This window comes from Seriola aureovittata, chromosome 14, assembly GCF_021018895.1.
Source record: "Seriola aureovittata isolate HTS-2021-v1 ecotype China chromosome 14, ASM2101889v1, whole genome shotgun sequence".
In the NCBI taxonomy this organism is placed as follows: Eukaryota; Metazoa; Chordata; class Actinopteri; order Carangiformes; family Carangidae; genus Seriola; species Seriola aureovittata.
Genome location: NC_079377.1, coordinates 5,394,505 through 5,415,000, shown reverse-complemented (window position 1 = coordinate 5,415,000; position 20,496 = coordinate 5,394,505). Strand labels below are relative to the sequence as shown.

General features: G+C 44.5%; 1 protein-coding gene across 3 annotated transcripts in view; it reads left to right on the top strand.

The window, feature by feature from the left end:
- The window catches only part of LOC130181290 (adhesion G protein-coupled receptor A1), a 171,668-nt gene that overhangs the window by 117,602 nt on the left and 33,570 nt on the right, over positions 1-20,496 (top strand). For 2 of the 3 annotated variants that reach the window (XM_056395349.1, XM_056395350.1), the window contains exons 13-14: positions 1,861-2,071; positions 2,558-2,766. In XM_056395349.1, coding sequence (XP_056251324.1) covers positions 1,861-2,071; positions 2,558-2,766 — 420 coding nt within the window. The other variant, XM_056395351.1, reaches the window with a different exon arrangement.

Genomic DNA, 20,496 nt, shown 5'->3' with positions numbered 1-20,496 from the left:
CACCTCCGGCTCCTCACATTTGGTGGCTGTAATGTAAAGTAATTGTGCTTAAGCACGCCTTTGCTCTTTGTCACATCTGGAGAATTGTTTTCAGGATAATAGAAGGACCAGGAGCATCAAAACAACCCAGACTGTGGCGTCTGAGGGGCCACAAAGCCCGTCAGCGCTCAGGGGGGCCCACACGTTAACAAACACTACAACGCTGCAGCCGGCATTGGAAACATAAGAACGAACAACTGAGCGCTTGTTTAACTTGATTAAGAAATTTGGCCATCTGTCTCCCAGACATTGATTGGGCCGAACGTCTGACTAAGCAGCTTCCCATTAACTGTAAGGGCACTTTATGGGCATCCACATTCATCTTAGCCAGGAAGTTTCCCTCCCCTGTAGGCTCAAAGTGCTGATCCTCTCGCACTGGAGGGTGACGTGATTGAAAGCTGAACAAAACAGACTTCATTTGGAAAGCGATCATTATCTTTATTATGAAGACATATCGTCTGCATTCGCCATTAACATCGTTTGCCATTAAGGGTCAGTGACCGGATTAATATTTGGGGACCTTCTGTGTTTTTTGGGGTCTTCCTAGAAATCTGTTCTCGGTGCACAAATGTGTTAATTGCCTCGGCTGTTATGTTCATTTGAAAGAGCAGCTTCCGTGTAATCACTTCTTAATAAATCAACAAAAAGAGGATGCCAATCTGTCTGGTGCTCTTCAGTGTTTCCTACTGTGATGAAGGTCTCTGACCAGGAGGTCAGCACATTACAACAGAGGCAGTGTGTGTAGAAGCCTTTTCCTTTTGAACCTCCTGTTTATTTGCCTTTGGAAAGTCCACTCTAGTTCCATTTCTCTATTTTTATTCATGAAATATTGAACACATAAGAGCCTGAACGTTTCTATCAGCTGAGCGGATGCATGGAGTTGAATGTGCGGCCACATGTGTGGGTCTTACACGCTGACTGTGTCACTTTGGAAGTTTTTCTATGATTAAACTTGATCTTTCAGCGGGGTTAAGTGCAGCCCGCCCTGTAAGAGCAGCGAGTCCACACACCCTTGAGCAACATTTCTGTCCACCAGGGGCATCCATTCACTAAACCCTGAGCTGTGCCAAAAGTTCCTGCAGCTGTTATCATGAGGCTCCAAAAAGGCTGGGTCCTGATTTCAGCTCAGATTCTCTTGGGACGGGAGAGGCAGACAATTCTGACTGCTCATATGTTATTAGTTCAGTATGTAAAATTATTATTCATAGGTCATAACACATCAGAGGAATTGTGGAGCTTCAACGCAGCTCTGGTGGGATTTTTGGCTGCACGGGGGATTGTTGTTGTTTTTTTTTTTTGTTGTTTTTTTTTTTGCAGTTACAGCAATAAAAAGCAACTTTACAAGATCAGTTTGGACTCACATGGACTCAAAGATGGCGCGTGTCTACACCTTGATATTCACAAGCCATGCCTTTCTCCCAGAACCCCCCCCCCCTCCTCTTTTTTTTTTTTTTTTTCCCCACAAAATGTTGCCAGGGATGTTTTTTTTTTTCTCTGGTGTTTATAGTTGGTGAAAAGAAGATAAAGTCAGACCGGTTGTCTCTTTAAATCAAGCTGCAGTGTTGATGTGCCCTCAAGCTGAAATGGTAAGAACCATTTCCACCTCTGCGGCAGGGAGCCTGACCAAATAGGCGCACTAGAGCGCTTCAAACGTGATTCTCATTCCCTTGGTCACTTGTGGTCTATGGTCGCCTCCACTCATGGAGAGGAAAGCAATTTGTCTGTCTTTTCTATGGGAGTTTGTTTTTTTTTTCTTTCCTGCGCATCTCGGATACATTATTTAATTTTTATTTTCCTCTCTTTTTTTTGTTCCATCCGCAGAACTCAGTGGCAGTCGCCTCAATCCATTTACCGCTGGCTGGTACGCCTATCTCCTCCTCTGCGCTGCAATCTGTTGATAACTCCACTTGCAAGCTGCAGTTCATTGTGTTTCGCAATGGGAAACTCTTTCCTTGCACAGGGAATTCGTCAAATCTCGCAGACGATGGGAAGCGTAGGAGCGTTTCAACACCAGTTGCTTTCACCAAATTAGGTAAGAGGAAATCCATTTTTATCATCATGCTTGTGATGTCAACGCTTGTACTGTAATGCCGACTCGGACTACATGCTTACACACACACACACACAGAGAGAGAGAGAGTGTGTGTGTATCAGCTTGTTCTGCGCAACAAGCTTCACAGCCTCCTGTGCACGTTGCCAAAAACAAAACAAAAAAAAACAAAATAAAGGAAAACTCTGCCTTTTTTTTCATTTTAATGAACGTTCACATCACATTTTACTTTGAAAGCTGCTTTATGTTTCCATTTGAGATTAAAGTTTACCCACAACACTTCACACAACTGTCTGACACTTGAGTAACGCCATACATAATGTGTGTGTGTGTTGTGCGTGCAGGAGTTTATGTGTGAATGTGCGCGTGCCATGTCCACGCTTCCTTTTTTTTTTTTTTTTTTTTGCCACATGCACTTACAGACTTTCCACTTGGTTTCCCTAATTGAATGTGTTGCTTTTCTTGCAGATGGGTGCAGCCTCGGGAGCACCGTGCACTCCGTTACTATCGCTCTCAGGCACTTCGCACTGGGTGTAGACCCCACCGCAGCCTATTGGGATTTTGACCTGCTGGATGGACACGGTGGCTGGAGGGCAGAGGGCTGCCACATAACAGGCTCCGGGGGCAACACGACCACCATTCATTGCACCCATCATAATAACTTTGCTGTGCTAATGGTGAGTAGTCTACTGTGTGGTATACCAGTGTCATTCATTTTAGCACACCCATGCCCCCCCACATAACGTGTCTCCCACTGCTTAGGGCCTGTTATGGATCAAATGCATCTTTCAGCTTTCACCACGGAATAGATGGAGTCACGTGTTTTAAGAAGCACTTCATGCAGGGACCTTTAAAAGCTTCCCTTATTGTTGCCCCTTCAGCAGAGGGGAAGGATTTGTCAAATGCGCTACGGGGATTTATTGGCTTTGGAGTATGCGCCACGCTAAATTCCCCCCTATATCCTGGAAATGAGAAGTTGCGTGTTGTTGTATAGTCTGCCACCTTTTCCCGAAAAGCAGCACAGCAGCTGAAATAGAAGCGATGCTCAGGAGAAGGAGCGCCTTGTCAGGAGCTATTCGCCTCCGAGCGCATGTGGTGTGCTAATTGGTTGCAACCATCAGCCGAGCAAAAATGTTGGACTGTGAAACATAGCAGCGTTTCTTCTTCTTCTTCTTCTTCTTCTGTGTCGCTCAACCTGGTCTCGACGCCGCCGAGATGCCTTCCACTGACGACGTCCCCCCGTTCAAAGTGATTTCATGAGGATAATACCAAAAGCGCAATGGCATCGCATCGCCCAGTCGCTCCATAGAGCCGCTGCGCCTGGTCCGCTTTTTTTGGATGAAAAGAAATCCTCCGGATGTTTACCGAAGAGTGGGATTCGTTAGACTGGGAGGTCAGTTTTCAGTAGAGCATGAAAAGTGTTGTGCTTGAGATGTCGGTGCTTTCCGAGTTGCCTTTTTTTTTTTTTTACCTGCATATTTTATGAAGCCGCTGTTCAATTCCGTTGTTGTTCGTGTGTGGAAATGAGCTGGCTCGAAAAAAGCCGCATAGGAATGAGAAAGAGTGGGGTACAGAGGGGGGAAAGCGGCGTACAAAGAAAAAAAAAAGACATGGGGTGCTCAGAGGGAGAGAGTGGGATGTCTGTGGAGAATACTAAGCTGTTGTCAGATGGAGAGCAGATGTCAGATTGTCATTGTGCATGTATTTTTCTATCAAACACGGGGCTTGGGAAGGCGCGCCGTGAATGGGCACCTTGTGGTTGTCAGAGAGTGAAGCGAGGTCGGCGAATTTGTCTGATTTCGAGGCAGGAGATTAAAGATTTGAACTTCAGGACACGTCCGACAAGTAGAAGGCAGTCATAGCGATGGTTGTTAAGCCGTTACAGCAACGCTCACATTATGGTCTTAGGCGAGCGTTTGCGCCGGGGATTGCGCGTCTACTAATGCAGTCACCACACCCGCCTGGTCTCTGCAGTGCCCGAGAAAAGGACCCTTATTTACGGACTTGTGACATCATTCTCCTGTTGGCCTCATCTAAAACACTGTATGTTGCAACAATGACCCTTATAGCTGAGGGTGGCTTCTGCAAGTACTGGACCTGTTGCATAATCTTTTCACGTAAAACTGAGAGGAATTACTGGCTGACTGCAAGTTGAACATTTTTAATTTACAGTATTTATAAGTAAGGAGACTCCATGAGTGAGGCTCTGATCTGTAACTCCTGAGTGAAAGCATTGAAGTAACATTAAACCCCCAGCCTTTGTTTTTCTTTCTGCTGTAAAGGAGGACCAGGGTAACAAGTTGCAAAGTCTGCATGACCAAAGTTACATGTTTCAGCTGCTGTGACAATGTGGAAAAGACAGGTGACGGCGGTGCTCCTCTATCCTGGGTGTTGAGTAGTGTTCAAGGCAGTCACACCAGTACATAACATAGCTCTATCACCTTCCTTGTGTCTAAATGATACAGCTGAATTCCTTGTTAGATCAGCGGTCTGCAATATGCAGTGTAAGGATCCATCTCATGGTGCATCTGTGATGTTGAGCAAACTGACAGCCACAAAGCATGACAGCTTTGAAAGATGAATAATGCAACAAAATCATTTCAAAGAATATGGGTGGTGGTGGTGGTGGTGGTGGGGTGGGTTGGGGGGGGGGGTGCCTGAAAGGCACAATGCAATATCTAATTCCTGTTGATCCAGACTCTTTTACATTCAGTTCTTATGAGGCTTGTGTGTGTGTGTGTGTGTGTGTGTGTGTGTGTGTGTGTGTGTGTGTGTGTGTGTGTGTGTGTGTGTGTGTGTGTGTGTGTGTGTGTGTGTATGTGTGTATGTGTATGTGTGGAGTGCGTGGAGGTGATTAGTCTACAAATAGCATGACAACCCAACACAATTGTCCCTGGAAACTGAGGTTAGGGATATAAAAAGTACTTTAATGAGAATCTCTTTGAGTTGGCTCAGGAAGAATTACATGGTAGAGAATCTCCCTCCCCTGGCTTTGTGATCAGAATGCCAAATAACCGACTTAGGACAGAATCTGAGTGGAAAAACTCGACAGCCTCTAAAGCTTTTGTTGGAGCATATATTACACTCCCCCTGCTGTGGAGTTTTGAAAATTGATAAATGCATCATTTGGTTTTTCTCGCACTGGAAAGCAGGTCAATTACTGACCTGTTCCGCAGGAACTAGTGATACAGATTGTTTCAGATGTGGGTCAGGTAGTTGAACGACAGCATGCCTCTATGTTGGATTTTTTCCCCCCCTGCACTGAGCTGAACTTGAAGCTGTTAGAAAGCAGCCATTCCAGATTTCAGCACCAGGGACAGTTCCCATGCATTTCTCCGGCTCCCTCCTTCTGCCCCCCCACCCCCACCTCCCCAACACCACCACCATTCTTCCTCCCGCAGGCCTGTGTCTGTCTGAAGGAAGGGCTGACTCACTCGTTTACAGCAATGCAGCCTCATCATCTGTCTTCATCACAATGACAAGCCTCAACCCCCCCATCCCCCAACCCCCCTTTTAACCCCCACCCCACCTCAAAGGTAGCTAATTCTCTTCATTTATTTATTAATTCATTCATTGAGGTGATAATGTAGATGAAGGAGTCCCTGCGTTTGATTGCTGCAACGCTCCAGACTGTTTAATATGCAGGAGCAGACCTTTAGAACGAGAGACACATGGAGGGGGTGGCTGGCTTTTGTAAGTATCCAATCATAACAAAGGCCCTAAGGCCACAGTCCAATAAGGGAAGAGCTGTTCACAGATGTATTCCCATACACTGTACAGGATAAAATGAATATGTGAGGCAAGGTGGAAACCTGGAGACAGGAGGCTTCTCTGGTGAGGCTTTGCATCACAGTTACAGTGGAACAGGTGACCTGCTGCTTAAACATGGGAGCGTCTCATACAGTGTGGTTGTAGCTGTGGATGCAGGCATCTGCATTTGTAATGTTTGTTGTTGATGATGGTTTGAATGAGAAGGGAAGATAATGAAGGGAGTCCAGTGTCATGTTTAAGTAAATGTGTAGAGCGAATATTCAGCAAAATATACTTAAAATATGAAAAGTAAAAGTGCTTGTCCTGCAGAAAAGATAAATTATATATTAAATTGTTAGATTGGTAATACTCATGCATCGTGTTTAAGCAGCAGTTTGCTGTTGTAGCTGACTGAGGTGGAGTTATGTTTAACTGCTTTACAGTTTAGTCAGATCAGTGTTTTAGCCCAGTGCTTCGCAACCCAGGAGTTAAACGCTTCCAGAGCATCACAAAGTAAATCTCAGCGGTCGGGAGTCCATCATTGGAGTAGGAAAAAAGATAAAACAAAGTTCTGCTAATCACATTTGTAGACATTTTTGGACTTTTTGGACTTTTTTAGAATTTTTGTGTATTTTATTTTGTTGAATATTGGAGACATTTGCTTATTTGTGCTTCTAACAGTCATTACGATTAATCCATCTGAGATGTTTATGAGGGAAAGTTCTCTTATGGTGGAGCTGCTAATAACTCTTAGACATACAGTATGAAACATGACAAGGAGCTTTTCCACAAGGCCTCACAATCTAAAACATAACCAGTAACTACAACTGTCAAATGTAGTGAAATGAAAGTACAATATTTTACTTTCCACCGCTGCACTAGTCTGAGCTGATGTGCAAATGTTATTTTATAAATTTGTATATTTCAGTCACGGTCATGGACACACACAACATCTTCATTCAACACCCTTAAAAACAAATGTTTGGCCTCATTCAAGAAACACTCATACAAACAGATTTGCTCTGAAGTGATTTAAGAGAATTTGTGGCATTCACCAATTTAATTTAGAAATTTTTTTAAAGGGAATTCAGCAGTAGCCCGTCCTGTTTTGTCCACAGAGGAAAGGCCTTAATTTTACTTAAGAACTGCACAACTTTAATCAGTACAAGCTTTGAGTTTAAATATGTTACTGAAATCAAGTGTAAAATATTTTCGTCAGTGTGATGTTTCTCGGCTGCTTGGAAAAGTCTCACCATCAGCTGTCCCATGGTCTCCGTGCCGGCCGGTTTCATGGAAACATCCACTGTTCTACCTGACAGTGAAACCTCACCTGTAACAGAACGTCGTCTGACGTCCATCGCCGTGAGTGTCACGCTGACTTGACCCCCTCCCATTTTAATCATGGACTGCTTTTAGGTAGCAGCAGGTCCACAAATGTAGCAGAACTTGTGGCCTAATAAAACATGTTGGCGTCGCTGATGAAACTAATGATCACATCCCATGAACGTGCACCTTCTTATGAACAGGTGGCATTCGTCAGGTTGAAGGGAGCAGTTTGTTTGTTTGACTATGTGTGCTGTTTGAAAACCTCCGCACAGACCACAATTCGCTCGTCTTTGCTGTTGCTCCTCCGTCTTGAACCAAATCAACCAAGACAGGATCCCATCCTGATACATTAGTTCTCATTGGCTGAGCCTTCTGCAGGCTGGATACCAGTGTGACATTACTGCTGACTGCTGGAGCTGACCATGAGCTCTTGTCTCCCATACAGGAGAACAAAATACCTGTATAACAGAACAACTGTGAGAATTTACCCATCCATCCATTCTGTAAACCTCTTACCCTGAATCCCTGATGACTGTGAGAACGCAGACATAACCAGGCTGCCCATCCACAAACAATAAAGCAGCTTTACTTAGTTTTTTTTGAGGCATCCCAAAATGTTTATTGCTACCTGAATCACTATCATTTAGTAACGTGGAGGAAATGGATGAAAATGAGAAAACCTTCTGTGCTTTAGCCCGATTGATTGTGATTACATTAAAAAAAAAAGTAAGTTTTTATTCAAATTCAATCTGCATTTCCTGTTTAGCGGTTATGGCTAATTGGCACATACTGTAAGCGATCCAGGACATGTATTGCTTTGAAAATCCTCTGTAGCTCAAAAGCAGCGTTATCGTCTTCGTGTCTATTTTTCAGCACATCGCTCTCTCAAAGTGGTGTTTCCTCACTAGTCCTTTGTCCACATCTGTGCTCATGGCAGATGTAATGAGACAACAAGCCGGGGTTTTTATTGTCCGCCCACAAACAGACTCCGGCTCCAGCGGGGTTAACTTCATTCTCACATGCTGGACTTTTCTATCTCTGAGACATTTTCTGGTGGTGTGTGTGTGTGTGTGTGTGTGTGTGTGTGTGTGTTTTAGGAGATGAATGGATTCACAGTGATAATGACGATGACCTGTTTAGATATGCACCCGCCGACGCACTGTGTTGGCATTTTCTGGTGATATGCATTGTAGTGGGAGGGGAAGAGGGAAGGGGTGATAACAGACTGTGATATCAATAGAGGAGGAAGGGAGGGGGGGGGTTGATGCCTTGTGGTTGTGTGTTGGATAATAGTGGATTAAAAAAGGAGATTTGTGTTAGAGGAGTGGGGCATCATACAATATGCACCTCTTAGCCTCTTAGCCTTACAGCTCTTGGAGGACCTAATATCTCAGATACAGGGAGCATGGCTGTGGATGAAATACTGTATGTCTATAATGAGTAAGATTTGCTGAGATAAAGATCATTTCACAGCTGATGGATCCTGCTGCAGACATGGGGGGGGGGGGGGGGGGTCAATACCATTCTCGTGTCTGTCTGGTAAATATATATACATATAGCAGCAGGTTAGCTTAGCTTAGTATAAACAATTAGCATGGATGCATCCAAAAGTAACAAAATCTGCCCAGCAGCACATGTAAAAGTCACTGATTAACACATTATTACTCGTTTGTTGGGGCCATAATAAAACAGAAGAGTGCAAACGACACGTTGTGATTTCTACAGCGGGTTATGTGCCAGGCTGTGTCTTGGCCAAGAGCAGTAAATTGGCAACCTCGCTGTGACGACAGACTCAAAGAAGTCACCGCTCCCAGCCAAGAAATAGTCTGGCACATAAACCCCCCCCCCCCAACATGTCTTCCTTAAGCTTTCTTGGTACAGCTTAAACAAACGACATATACTGTAAAACGTGAAGTAGTGAGCTGTCGAGGTGCAGGTAGTTTGGTTTTGTTACCTTTGGATAGTTCCAGGACAGCTGTTTACCCTATAGTCTTTATGCTAAGCTAGGCTAACTGGCTTCATATACACTGGACAGAGTGGCACCGATCTTCATATCTAACTCTTGGAAAGAAAGCAAATTAGCATATTCCCCCAAAATGTTGAGCTAATCCTTTAACTTGAATTTTGCATATGTACTGTTTGGTTAAATTTGTTGGTAAAAGCATAACAAAGTCACATTAATAAGCTTTAAAATATGAAATATGATCCTCTGTGGCTGCAGTAGACCCCAGATTTAACTGAAAGTAAGCACACTAATGCATAATGTGTGTTTGTGTTGGTGTTAAGCTTTGTCATAATTATGTGGCTTAAGCTAATTCAACCCACTTAGCATCAGCTACCTTTCACCCCTTACCTCACTTGCACTCGTTCCAAACATGGCAGCTGACAGACGAGCACTAATCCACCTCCACCCGCGAGTAGGCAGCCATGCAGCCTCCTCACCAGCCGCTGACTTCACCAGTTACACCGGGGCTTTAATTTTGTGCTGCGCCCGTGTGAACTTAACTGCACGAGTTGAGGTTTAGCTTAGGTTAATATTTAATAAATACACTCATGTTCCATTTGTAGGCATTAACTTAAATTTGATGTCAGGCGTGATTACCCGGTGGGTGTGAGGGTGTGGGTGGGTGTGTGTGTGTGTGTGTGTGTGTGTGTGTGCATGCATGCGTGCACGCTCGCTCGCTGAAACCACACTGCCACTGCAGACTCTCTGTCTGTTGCCACTGTTCTGATTTAACCTCTCAGTGTTTGCTGACTGTCGACCTGCTTTGGTGTGAAAGGGGAAGGTTCTGCAGTCCCTTCTGCACTCCCACAACAGAAGGCTGCGCGCCAGTAACCTGACATGTGATGCAGATTGTTTTCTCCCTGACTAATGAGTTCAGAGCTCACATACCACCATTTATCTCAGACATCAACAGTTTTTTGCCCTGGCATTGCTGGACTAAGCCAATACTGACTATTGGCCCTTTTCCCTAACGTTCTGTGTTGGCCGCTCTATTTTTAATGCAGAGTGTACTCCTCTTTTAGCCTGGATACAAATTGCATTGCTTTAACCTATTGTTATTCAAATTATGTATGCTCCTCAGCTAAGTGTATGAAAGATTACAATAGTGCTGCTCACAGCAGAAGGGATTGTTGCTCTTAATGTGTGTGCATGTGTGTGTGTGTGTGTGTGTGAATGTAAAGGAAGGTAATGGGCTATTCGGTGGTCTCATATTTTTGATGTTGTTTATATGCCGTCACTGATTAATTGGCAGCCAAAGCTTTGCTATGGAGGCAACTGCTTGCTTGAAATGAAAAACTGTCCTTGCTGACAAGCAGTCTTCATGAAAGATAATGATGCACTTGCATTTTGATTTTTATTTCTAAGTTGATGATTTTGGCACACTTTTCCTCCAGCAATTAGTGAGATATGAACACTTGGATGAGATGAAAATGAGTTTTTTATGGCAAAACTGTGCAGACCCGCATACATCTGCTGCTCCGGCTATGATTAGTCACAAATGATTAAAGTGAAACAGGTCCTGCTTGTCCTTCTGCATGTGACAGAGGCCATCTGACATACATGATTCATGCCCTGGAACACTGTCGGCACACACGGTCTCCACCAAACAGTAAATAAGAAAAGGAAGAAAAAAAATGGACTGTTGACATGATAATATGGCATCCGATCTGAAACTGTCAATGTTCAAATGTTCCCCCAGCTTCTACCCCCTCTCTCCCCCCTGTCTCACCAGCTGTTCCCTAGTCGAGTGTGCGACCCTCTCTGAACCCCAGAGACAGCTTGGTAGAAATGAGGGCATGCCGTGTAAACAGCCTCTCTATCTCTCCCTTTCTCCGTCTTTCTCTTTCCCTCTCTCTGCCTCTGTTTGAGTTTGTGTCACTGGCTTTCAGTTGGGTTGCTGTATGTGTGCACTGCATTTAACTGAACCGGACAGCACCTCGTTTGCACAATGCAAGGCCAGTCTAGACAAACACATTAAGAGCTTATTTTTTTCTCTAATAGGGCAGTGCAGAAAGTGATCCAGCCCTGTGGCTGGCTGGATGTTTGGCTGGCTGGCTTGCTGTCTGCATGTCCACCTCTGTTGTCAGCCAAGACGGCAGCTCCCAGAATGCCCGCCTCTGCCCCTCCATTTCGCTGGTGCTGCTGCTGCTGCCAGGCCCTGATTAGCAAAAGTATATCACCACAGAAACAGAAAAGGCCGAGGGTTAAAGGCGACAGTCCTTTTCATAATAGACTTGAAATATTAAACTCTTGCAAATGCTTTATTACACATCATGCCCTTTTCCGCCACACAACCAGCCATGATCACTATGACCTCTGATGTTTGACCTCATGTCCTTATCGCTTTGTAAAAGTGCATTCCTCTCCGCAGCATACAAGGAGAGTACAGCCATGCCCTGCAGATGCGTCTTTTTTTCTATCTACTGTAAGGGTGTGGAGCTGCTGCTGATGCTGCTCAGCTTGTAATTAGGGAGCAGCTAGTGATGCAATGTGGCCCCCTGTGCACTCCTGGGAGGAAGATAAGGACAGCAGAAAATGAGACTTATGTAATTTGAGGGGGAAGCGATAACATGACAGACGAAGGGGTATATCTTTTGGCAAGGTCTATTAAGAGCCCTTCAGATTTTATTCAGAGGTCTCACAGTTTTGTTTTGTTTTTAACATTCCACTGTTTTCATGCAGGAACGTCTTCTGGTGATGGATAGAGTTTGGCTGAAAGATTTGTTAGATTAGACCCAACCTTGCAAATTATTCTCAAGACCACCTGGTGATATCTAGGACAGACAACTCCCCAGACGGAGCAGTTCAAACATGTATGTATTTGTGCACTCTGGTAGGACTCACAAAAAGGCAGTAAGGAGCAGCCTTAAAGGATGAGGCTTGTGATATTCAGTTTGTTCGTTTGCCTACAAATTCCATGAAAAGATCTCAACCAATAATGGACCGATCCTGCTAACAAGAACGGCCTGTGTGGCCAAAGCCTGATGTACCTGTAACTCCACTGTTGTCCCAGAACTATTTAAAATAAATTGTTGCACTGGGTGACATGTTCCTTCGTTACCATAAATGTGGGCGCTGTAGTTTATTTGTTTGATCCTACACACACAGTCCTGCTGATGGATCATTGGTGTATATTAATCCGCAACTGAAAATAGTCCCCAACAAATGCAATATTTATTCCTGTTTCAGCCATGTGTTGGAAAACTGTTGTTTCAGGGAATTACTTGGCCTTCTGTTTATTAAACTTAACATTTATGATCAGTATTTTTAAGATTTTTTTGTCTCCATTAGAATTGAATGGTGGTGGGGGAGAGTGCCACAGTCAGGGCAGGGAAGTGGGAGAATATTGAGATACATGAAATATCCCCATGGTGACATTGTTCTATGTAGTTCCCCGACATAGAACAATGCCCGCCTTATCTTTGAAGTACCTTTGGAGCTGAATATTTTGGCTACGTGGATGTTTTGTCACGAGGGGATGATATTGGACCATGAAGTGGCCCTCGATAATGGCTGGTGGATGGGATTAGTCAAAGGGTTTAAAAAGGAAGGGAACTAACTTGTAGTAACAGATCCGACAAGGTGCTAAAAGCCAACTCAAGTCAAATTTATTTGCAGAGCCCAATATCACACAAAGTGTCTCACAGTGCCTTACAGACCCAAGGCGGCAACAAAGAATAACTCCTCAAACAACCTCAGCACATGAAGTAAAAAAAAAAAAGAAAAAAAGGAAGAAACCTCGGGAGAATCTATTCAAAGAGAGTTTCCCCCTCCTCGGACAGCTTGGTGTGCAACAGCTGCTGTGGTGGAAAAATGCCTGTTAAAGATAGATAAAATTGTAATAGTAATACCAAAGCATTGCAATATACAGGAATTGGATTATAATTGAACATAAAATCTCTAATCTGACAGATTCAGTATCAGCTCTCCAGTTTGTTTCGAGTCCCGCTGAGTGCCAGCAGGGTGGGGTCAGCGGGCAATTTGGGGCAGCAGCGAGGTAGTTTGAAAGATGGAGGAAGCCCAGCTCTTGCAGACTCTCGTCTTTCCCTTGGTGCTGCAGAGCACAGCAGTGTTAGCTTGATGGATGGCGATAGAGATTCTTTTAAAAGGAAAACATTCCCCATCGGGTTTATCTGCAGTTTTGAGTGGCGTTGTGTCCTTGGGTGTTTTCCGTGTGTATCTATCTTAGTTTGAGCTCATGTGTTGTGTTGTCATGTGTGTTTGTGAGAATGTCAGAGTGGGGTGATGATGAGTCTAAAAAAGCATGTATGTCGGAGTGAATTACACAACCAGAGACGGACCTTTGCGTCGGTCTCTTTCAACTTCAGCTCAAAAATCACCTTTTTCTAAAATCCCATTCCACACTGGTGAGCGATGCGCTCTGGTATCAAAGGTGAAAACTAATCTGTGTGCTGAAATTCCCTCCTCTCTCACCGTCCTGACACTTTGCCTTTGCCTTACAAATGGCTCTAACGAGATGCAAACATGTAAATTTGTGGCAAAGGAGATGGAGCGTCCACTTAGGTCTAAATGGCACAGATAGCACAACTGTCAGATGGTAAAATGGAACTGGGCTGAGATCACAGCAAGCAATCTGTAATCAAAAATGGAGGAAAATTGCATTGCGGTTGGGGGGTGGGCGGGGTGGAGGGACGGGGGAAAGACACTGAGGGAGAGATCTGACTCAGACATACTGTAGCTCCCTGGGCTGAAGGGGTAATGATTTACCTATCTGTCCTTCTCCCTCCATCTGTCTCCACGGTGTTCGTCTACATAACGCTATCACTCTTCATCTCCTTATCACTGCTTTCCATTGTTGTCCCTGCTACAAGCTGTTTTCTGTTAGATGCACCACATAACATATTCTTCATGTTATTTATTCTTTGCATGGCTGACTGCATTCATTCGAGAGCATCCCTCACCCTCCTTCTCTCTCAGCAGCTCAGTCTCAGGGGGCTAAATGCCGCCACAGTTAGAGAACATGGCAGCAACAGTCCAGCACTGGTTACACTCCCTGACAGCGCTGAAAACAGCATCCCAACAAGGCCGTTCATTTTTTTTTTAAAAGGTGTTTTTTTTTTTTTGCTTTTCATGAAAGCAGTGGCAAGACACCCTTACCTGCAAACATACTTTATATTCCTAAAAGCTGCAGTAAATATGTGGTTTTTGTGGCGATGAAAAACAGAGCCATCAAACGCTCAACGCTACACAGTTGCTTTTCATGTAGTCAACACCAGAAGGGCTGTTATAGGCTTGGAGGTAGAGAAAGAGCGCATGAAAATGGTGGACAGCAACAGATGTGTGTGTGTGTGTGTGAGAGAGAGAGACAGAGAGAGAGAGAGAGAGAGCTCTGTAAATGCACCAGTTAAGCACCACACAGGCATACAGTACGTAAGCTTATTTACACGCCGAGACCTCTATCGCCCGAGAGCGGTGCATTCTGTTAGAGAGGCTGTTTGCATTATGTTCCTTTGTAACAGGAGAAAAACGGCATGTTTTGGTACAACGTATCGACCTGCAAGGGAATAAGGTGTGGACCGATGTAATGTATGCTCCCACTCTGCGTGCTGAACAGCATGCCGTCTCCGGGAGCCGAGAGCAGAGCGTGAGCGGTGTGTGTAAAGAGGGGGGCTGAGGTGTTTCCGTGAGTGTGTGCTCTTGTGTGTGGGCGTCCGTGTCTGTTCCCCTGAATGTGAGCCTGAGTGCGTGCGTATGTGCGCACCCAAAGAGCCACACAGTGTGTCGCGATTGGAAGAGATGAGTCACCCCTCTCAGACAACACCTACCCGACCACCTCTCTCTATCTTTCTCCCTCTCATACACACACACACACACACACGCACATGTGCAAAGGCGATGAAAGACGTGTTGGCGAGCCGAGCCGAGCTTCAGGCTTGCTCATGCATTCTCTTTAAAGCAATGAAAAAAGAAAAAAAAAAGGCTAACCCTGTTCAAGAGGTTAGTCTCATTCCAGCGTCTTTGTTCTACATTTTGTAATAATCTTCTCCCAGATTTATTTTTATTGATTCATGTTCTCAGACGCAGGCGTTGGAAGATTTTCTCACAAGTATGGAGGAGCAGGGTTGGGGCTCGCAATGAAAAAGCTCAACATGAAAGTAGGGTTGGGTTCTCATAGCTGGTGCCTCTTCAGATTTAGTTCCAGGTTTGAGAAAATACCTGAATTCACTAAGCTACAAGACAAATATCTTAAGGAACCTTTTATTGCTCATTTCTATTAGAGATCACATATTTTAAACTTCCCCTGTGTTTTATTTGAAGTGTTGATGCATAAGAAGATGTGTTTATGGTTTTAAGAACCAAAAACCATCTCAGTGTAGTTTTACATCTGCTCTCTCAGGCTTCTCTAGTAACAACAGGTCAGCGAGCCAATCTGTCCACACACACACAATAATAGCTGGTTTTCAGTCCAACTGTAACTCATAAAGCAACACGATTGATACAAGTGATCTGATTTAAAAGGAGCCATATTGTGTAAAGGTAGATGTCCATGTGTTGTTTGATTATAAAGCAGGTCTAGGTTCTATATTAATACTGTGAAAGAATCAAAAGCTTCAGTCCACAGAGAAATGCACACAGCCTGTATTCAGAAACTGAACCAGCTGTCGGGACTTCTGGAACTTTGTGATGTCACAAGAAAGCAGTCACTGCTCTCAGCCATGCCTCAAGCCCACATGGATCCACCATCCAACCTTGCAGGATTTAGTTTCACTGAGTGTTTTACCTGAAATCTGCTATATTTTTATTCAGTCACAGAAAAGCCAATCAGAGGAGAGGCTCGGAGCTTCCTACCTTCTGATTGGCTCACCGACCTGTTGTTACTAGAGCTCCAGAGAGAAGCCTGAGAGAGGAGATGTAAAACTACATTCAGATGGTTTTTGGTTCTTAAAAGCACAAATCTCTCTTCTTATGGATCAACAAGGAGCAGTGTACAAAACTTTCAGATAGCAGGTTTCTCATTTTTAACCATCGCTTTTGTCTGTTAAGATTATAGATTGTATCAGCAGGAGCTAATTAATGTTAATTCTCTAAGTAAATTCCGTAAAATGAAACCTTGGCTATTGTCTAGTTAACACGCCCTCTGGAAGTCTTCACTCGAGTAAAGATGATTTTCTGAGGGAGCAGTACGACCACTACACGATTGCGAGTGGGCTGTTGCCGTGTGCCAGTTCCATACTACAAACTAATTGCATACAGTATGAATGAATTGTCATGTTAATTGTCAGTGTGTTATTTTTGTAATTATGATGAAAAAAAACATCATAAGGAACCATTTTTGACTAACAGGAAAGGTTTGATACCTAACTGCTGCTGCCATTTAGAAATCACAAATATTTTTCCATAGGTTTGGTGGAATTAAGATTTCTTCCTTATTTTCTGGAGGTGGGACAGGTCGTCGATTAATCACAGGACATGTGGTTTGATCCTCGTCTACCTCCTAGTCCACATGTCACCGTGTCCTCGAGCGAGACACTGAACCTGAAATTGCTCCCGATGGCCGGGGCCAGTATTTTGCATGGCATCTCCGCCGCCGTGTGTGTGTGTGTGTGTGTGTGTGTGTGTGTGTGTGTGTGTGTGTGTGTGTGTGTGTGTGTGTGTGTGTGTGTGTGTGTGTGTGTGTGTGTGTGTGTGTGTGTGTGTGTGTGTGTGTGTGTGTGTGTGTGTGGGTGAATGAGAGATGAGATATAAATCATGCATATTGACTTTGTTGAGTAAACCTGTTTGTTGCAGTAAAATTAACATGTAGCATGACCTTGGCACACAGGTTGTGGAGAGTGTTGAGATGTTGCAGCTCCAGGTTTTTAACATTGATCCAGTTGAAACTTCTCAGGCAACAAAGTTCGATCGCAGTCGCATGCAAATGTTGAAAGCTCAACCCAAATAAGGGATGTGAATGGATTAGACTTCAGTACTGGATGCAGATCTGATATAATGCCTCTAGAAACCCAGCGCTACTATAGAGAGAGAATGTCAGTGTGTCAGGCAGCCTTCGAGAAAAGCACTTAAATGCCCTGTTGTGGCAGTGGAGCCTCTCAGTCAGCACCAGGCAGCCTGTGGTCAGATTGGGTAGCTCCCGGTAGCCAATGTGTTTAAGTGTAAACGTGTGAAGGGAGGTATCATGCTCAGCAAATCTTCCCCAGATAAATAAAAGCTGGAGAAAGAAAGAGATGACAGTCATTCCAGTGTCTCTGCCCTATATTAAAAAGCAATCTTCTCCCTGCTTTCACATTTGTTCATATTGATTCATTCTCTTCATAGCAGACTTGAGTATTCACGTCTCTTTGTTCCAGTTGTGGAGCAGGGTTTGCCTACAGTGAATTATGAGCTTGTACTCTGTTTGCAAGGTTGAGCAGTGCACAAGGCTCATTTATTTGATAGTCACGCTTTAAATATCTCCACAGAACAGCGATTACAATAATTTCTGTATAGGAATTTGAATAGCCTTAAGCTAAATACAACACTTCTAATCTGAGGCTCTAGAGAAATTAATGCTAATGAAACAATGCCCCCTTGATGTTTGAGGAGATAAATACAGCACGACTGATGTGGCTGAGCCTCAAATGATGGTGCTCTTCTGGAGAAGCTTCATCTCTTTATGCCGAACGAGCTTCTTCATCAGCTCATAATGCGTGTTGATTTGATGGATGTGCACTCGATTCCACGTGATTTGATTACTCGTTTCACGGCGGGCCTTGTTTGCCTCTGCTGTCGAACATCTCGCCGGGGCGAGGTGCTGATTACGAGCACGGACCGTATCTCAAAGCTACGAGCTGAGTGGCAGCCACAAGGCACCGCTGAAACATTGATGACCTGCGTTAATGGCGCATGACCGTTTTTTTTTTCCTGACTGTTGTCAAGTCCGGAGGTTACTCTGTCCCGCCGCTGTCCTGTCGCTCTCTGTTATCCGGCGGTGTCCGGGGCCAAGCCAGAGTGGGTTTGATTTGCACACTCACTCCGGTTCTGTTCCAGCCTTCGCACAGCCACTCAAGGATGATAAAATACAGTGCTGGATGGGAGCTGGGAGCCGGGAGCCCGCAGGCTGTTCACTAGAGGATTTTAATTTTGTTTTTCTCTCACTCCCTTTCTCTTCCCTCTCCCCCACAATGTTTGTGCATTCTTGCGTGCACCAACGTGATTACAACAGGGGAAAGGAGCACATTTGTGAGGACATATGTCACAGATTGGCTTACAGATTCTGCGGCTTCAACAGCATCAATTAAAAAACGAAATGCATTAAATTTGCAAGAGGCTGGGAAATATTTGCATGTAGCAGGTTGCGCAGTTCATCATCATAACCAATCGCTGGGCTAAAACAGACACTGAGCCTGTAAGTCCTCTCAGATCAGCAGTGTATTTGTCCCATTTTTAATTTTTTTTTTGCAGGGCCTGATAACCTTGCATCCACTGTGCCTGTGCGCCGAGATTATGGATCAAGTTTAATTGACTCTGGTAATCTGATTTTGGCATGGGGTGGGTGGATCCTGGATTAAAGTTGTAACTACAACACAAACAGGGGATTGGGGGCCTGTTTAGCTGCCGAGGCAACGGGACAATGGAGGCATGTTTAGATGTAACATGCCAGTTCTAATCCAGAATAGGCTAAACTAAGCTGCCCTGTATGGTAATATTGTTGCCTGGCTGTAATGAATTGTACTGTCAGAGGGTTTGGTCACATTTCCCTGCCGCACAGACACAGTAATAAAGTGGCCACGGTGCTGTGATGTAATACGATAGCAATAATGATAATAACTGGAGTGGAGGAATCACATTTGAAGCTGGCTGCTCCTGTCCCCAGCTGACATCCTGCTATTGGCTTCTGCGAGGAAAAGTACAACAGGGAAGAGTTGTTCAGAGCACACTGCGAGCTACGCCAATGGCCTATCAGTCATCATGACAGCCAGGTCAACAAGGGAGTTGCAACTTTACAGTCTGTATCTGTTGCACGGCACAGTGAGATCTATACATAACGTAAATATACAGGAGTCAATGTAGAGCTGGGATGTTGCAGGCTGGAAAAGGCTGGAAATCTGCACATGCTTTAAAGAAAATGATTAATGAGTGAATAATAACGGCGGTGGTGAAAAACTGTAGTGCACTGAGTCAGTGTTCAGTGTAAGTGTCGTGCGTTCATCCCGCTCCAGCCTTCTCCTCCTCTGTGCTGCAGCAGTTTGCCCCACATCACCCCAGAAGCATCAACACTGCTTCGAGGAGCCATATGAACAATTTGTTCAGGGCGCACAGTCGTCCGTCTCACCATTTTTCTCTGGGTCAATCCATCTGCTGAAAGGGACAGACTCCATTCATTCTTCCTCCCTCCCCCCCCCCCCCCCCCCCCCCCCCCCCCCCCCTTCTCTTCTCTCCTGCAGCTCTGTCTGCTGTAAGGTCATTTTTTTAACCTTTACTTGTCCGGGGAAGGCTTCTGCTGAGCTTGCACGCTCCATTCCAGCTTTGCCCTTCTCAGTTTCTACACACAATGCTGCTGTAAAGTATATGTCGCCCCATAAATGGCAGTTCCTCTGCTGTTGGCCTCCGAGCAGCTGTTCAGCACCTTGCATAAGGGTACCTATGTAATTGTAGAAGAAGGGTGGTTAATCATTCGCTTTCAGCCGGACTGGTTCTCCCAGCCGGCCTGTGTCTTCTCTCACCTTTAGGCTACTGCTGTCCTTCTTTAGCTGGTCTGGAAGCTGCTCGTCCACCAGCACATCTGCTTGAAATATTCGTCAGACTCTAATTATGCTGCATAGATTTGGTATTACTGATTCCTGTTGTCCCACATGTGCCAGCTAAAGGTTTTGATAATGGTGACATGTTACACACATATGTCTGTTATAGAGCAAGGGTTGTGAGGACTCTCTGTTGGGGGGGGGGGGGGGGGGGGGGGGGTGAGGCAGGTGGATGACAGTGTTCAGAAAGTAAAAACAGGAAGTTAGTTATTGCAGTGCAGCATAGTGCTGAGTCAAACTCAAGTCAAATCTCAACACACAGACATGATGCATGTATTTTTAGATTTAGGGGGGCTCAGGTTTCTAAAGAATATTAATAATAATATCTGATTCATAGAAAATAAGTTCTGACAAGTTTGTCTTAAGGCGTTCCAACAGCATCGGACTTTGAAAATCCCTTAGATAGTTATATAGTCATTCTCTTGTCTTTTTGTGGGTGTAAAACCTTTACAAGATTCTTCATGGAAATACCTGATCTTCACTGTAGCACATGCATAAACAAACAAAGTAAGAAACACTATTCTTATACTATTATTAAAACCTGTGCTTCAACAGCCAATGTCACAGCATGTTATTTTTTCAAT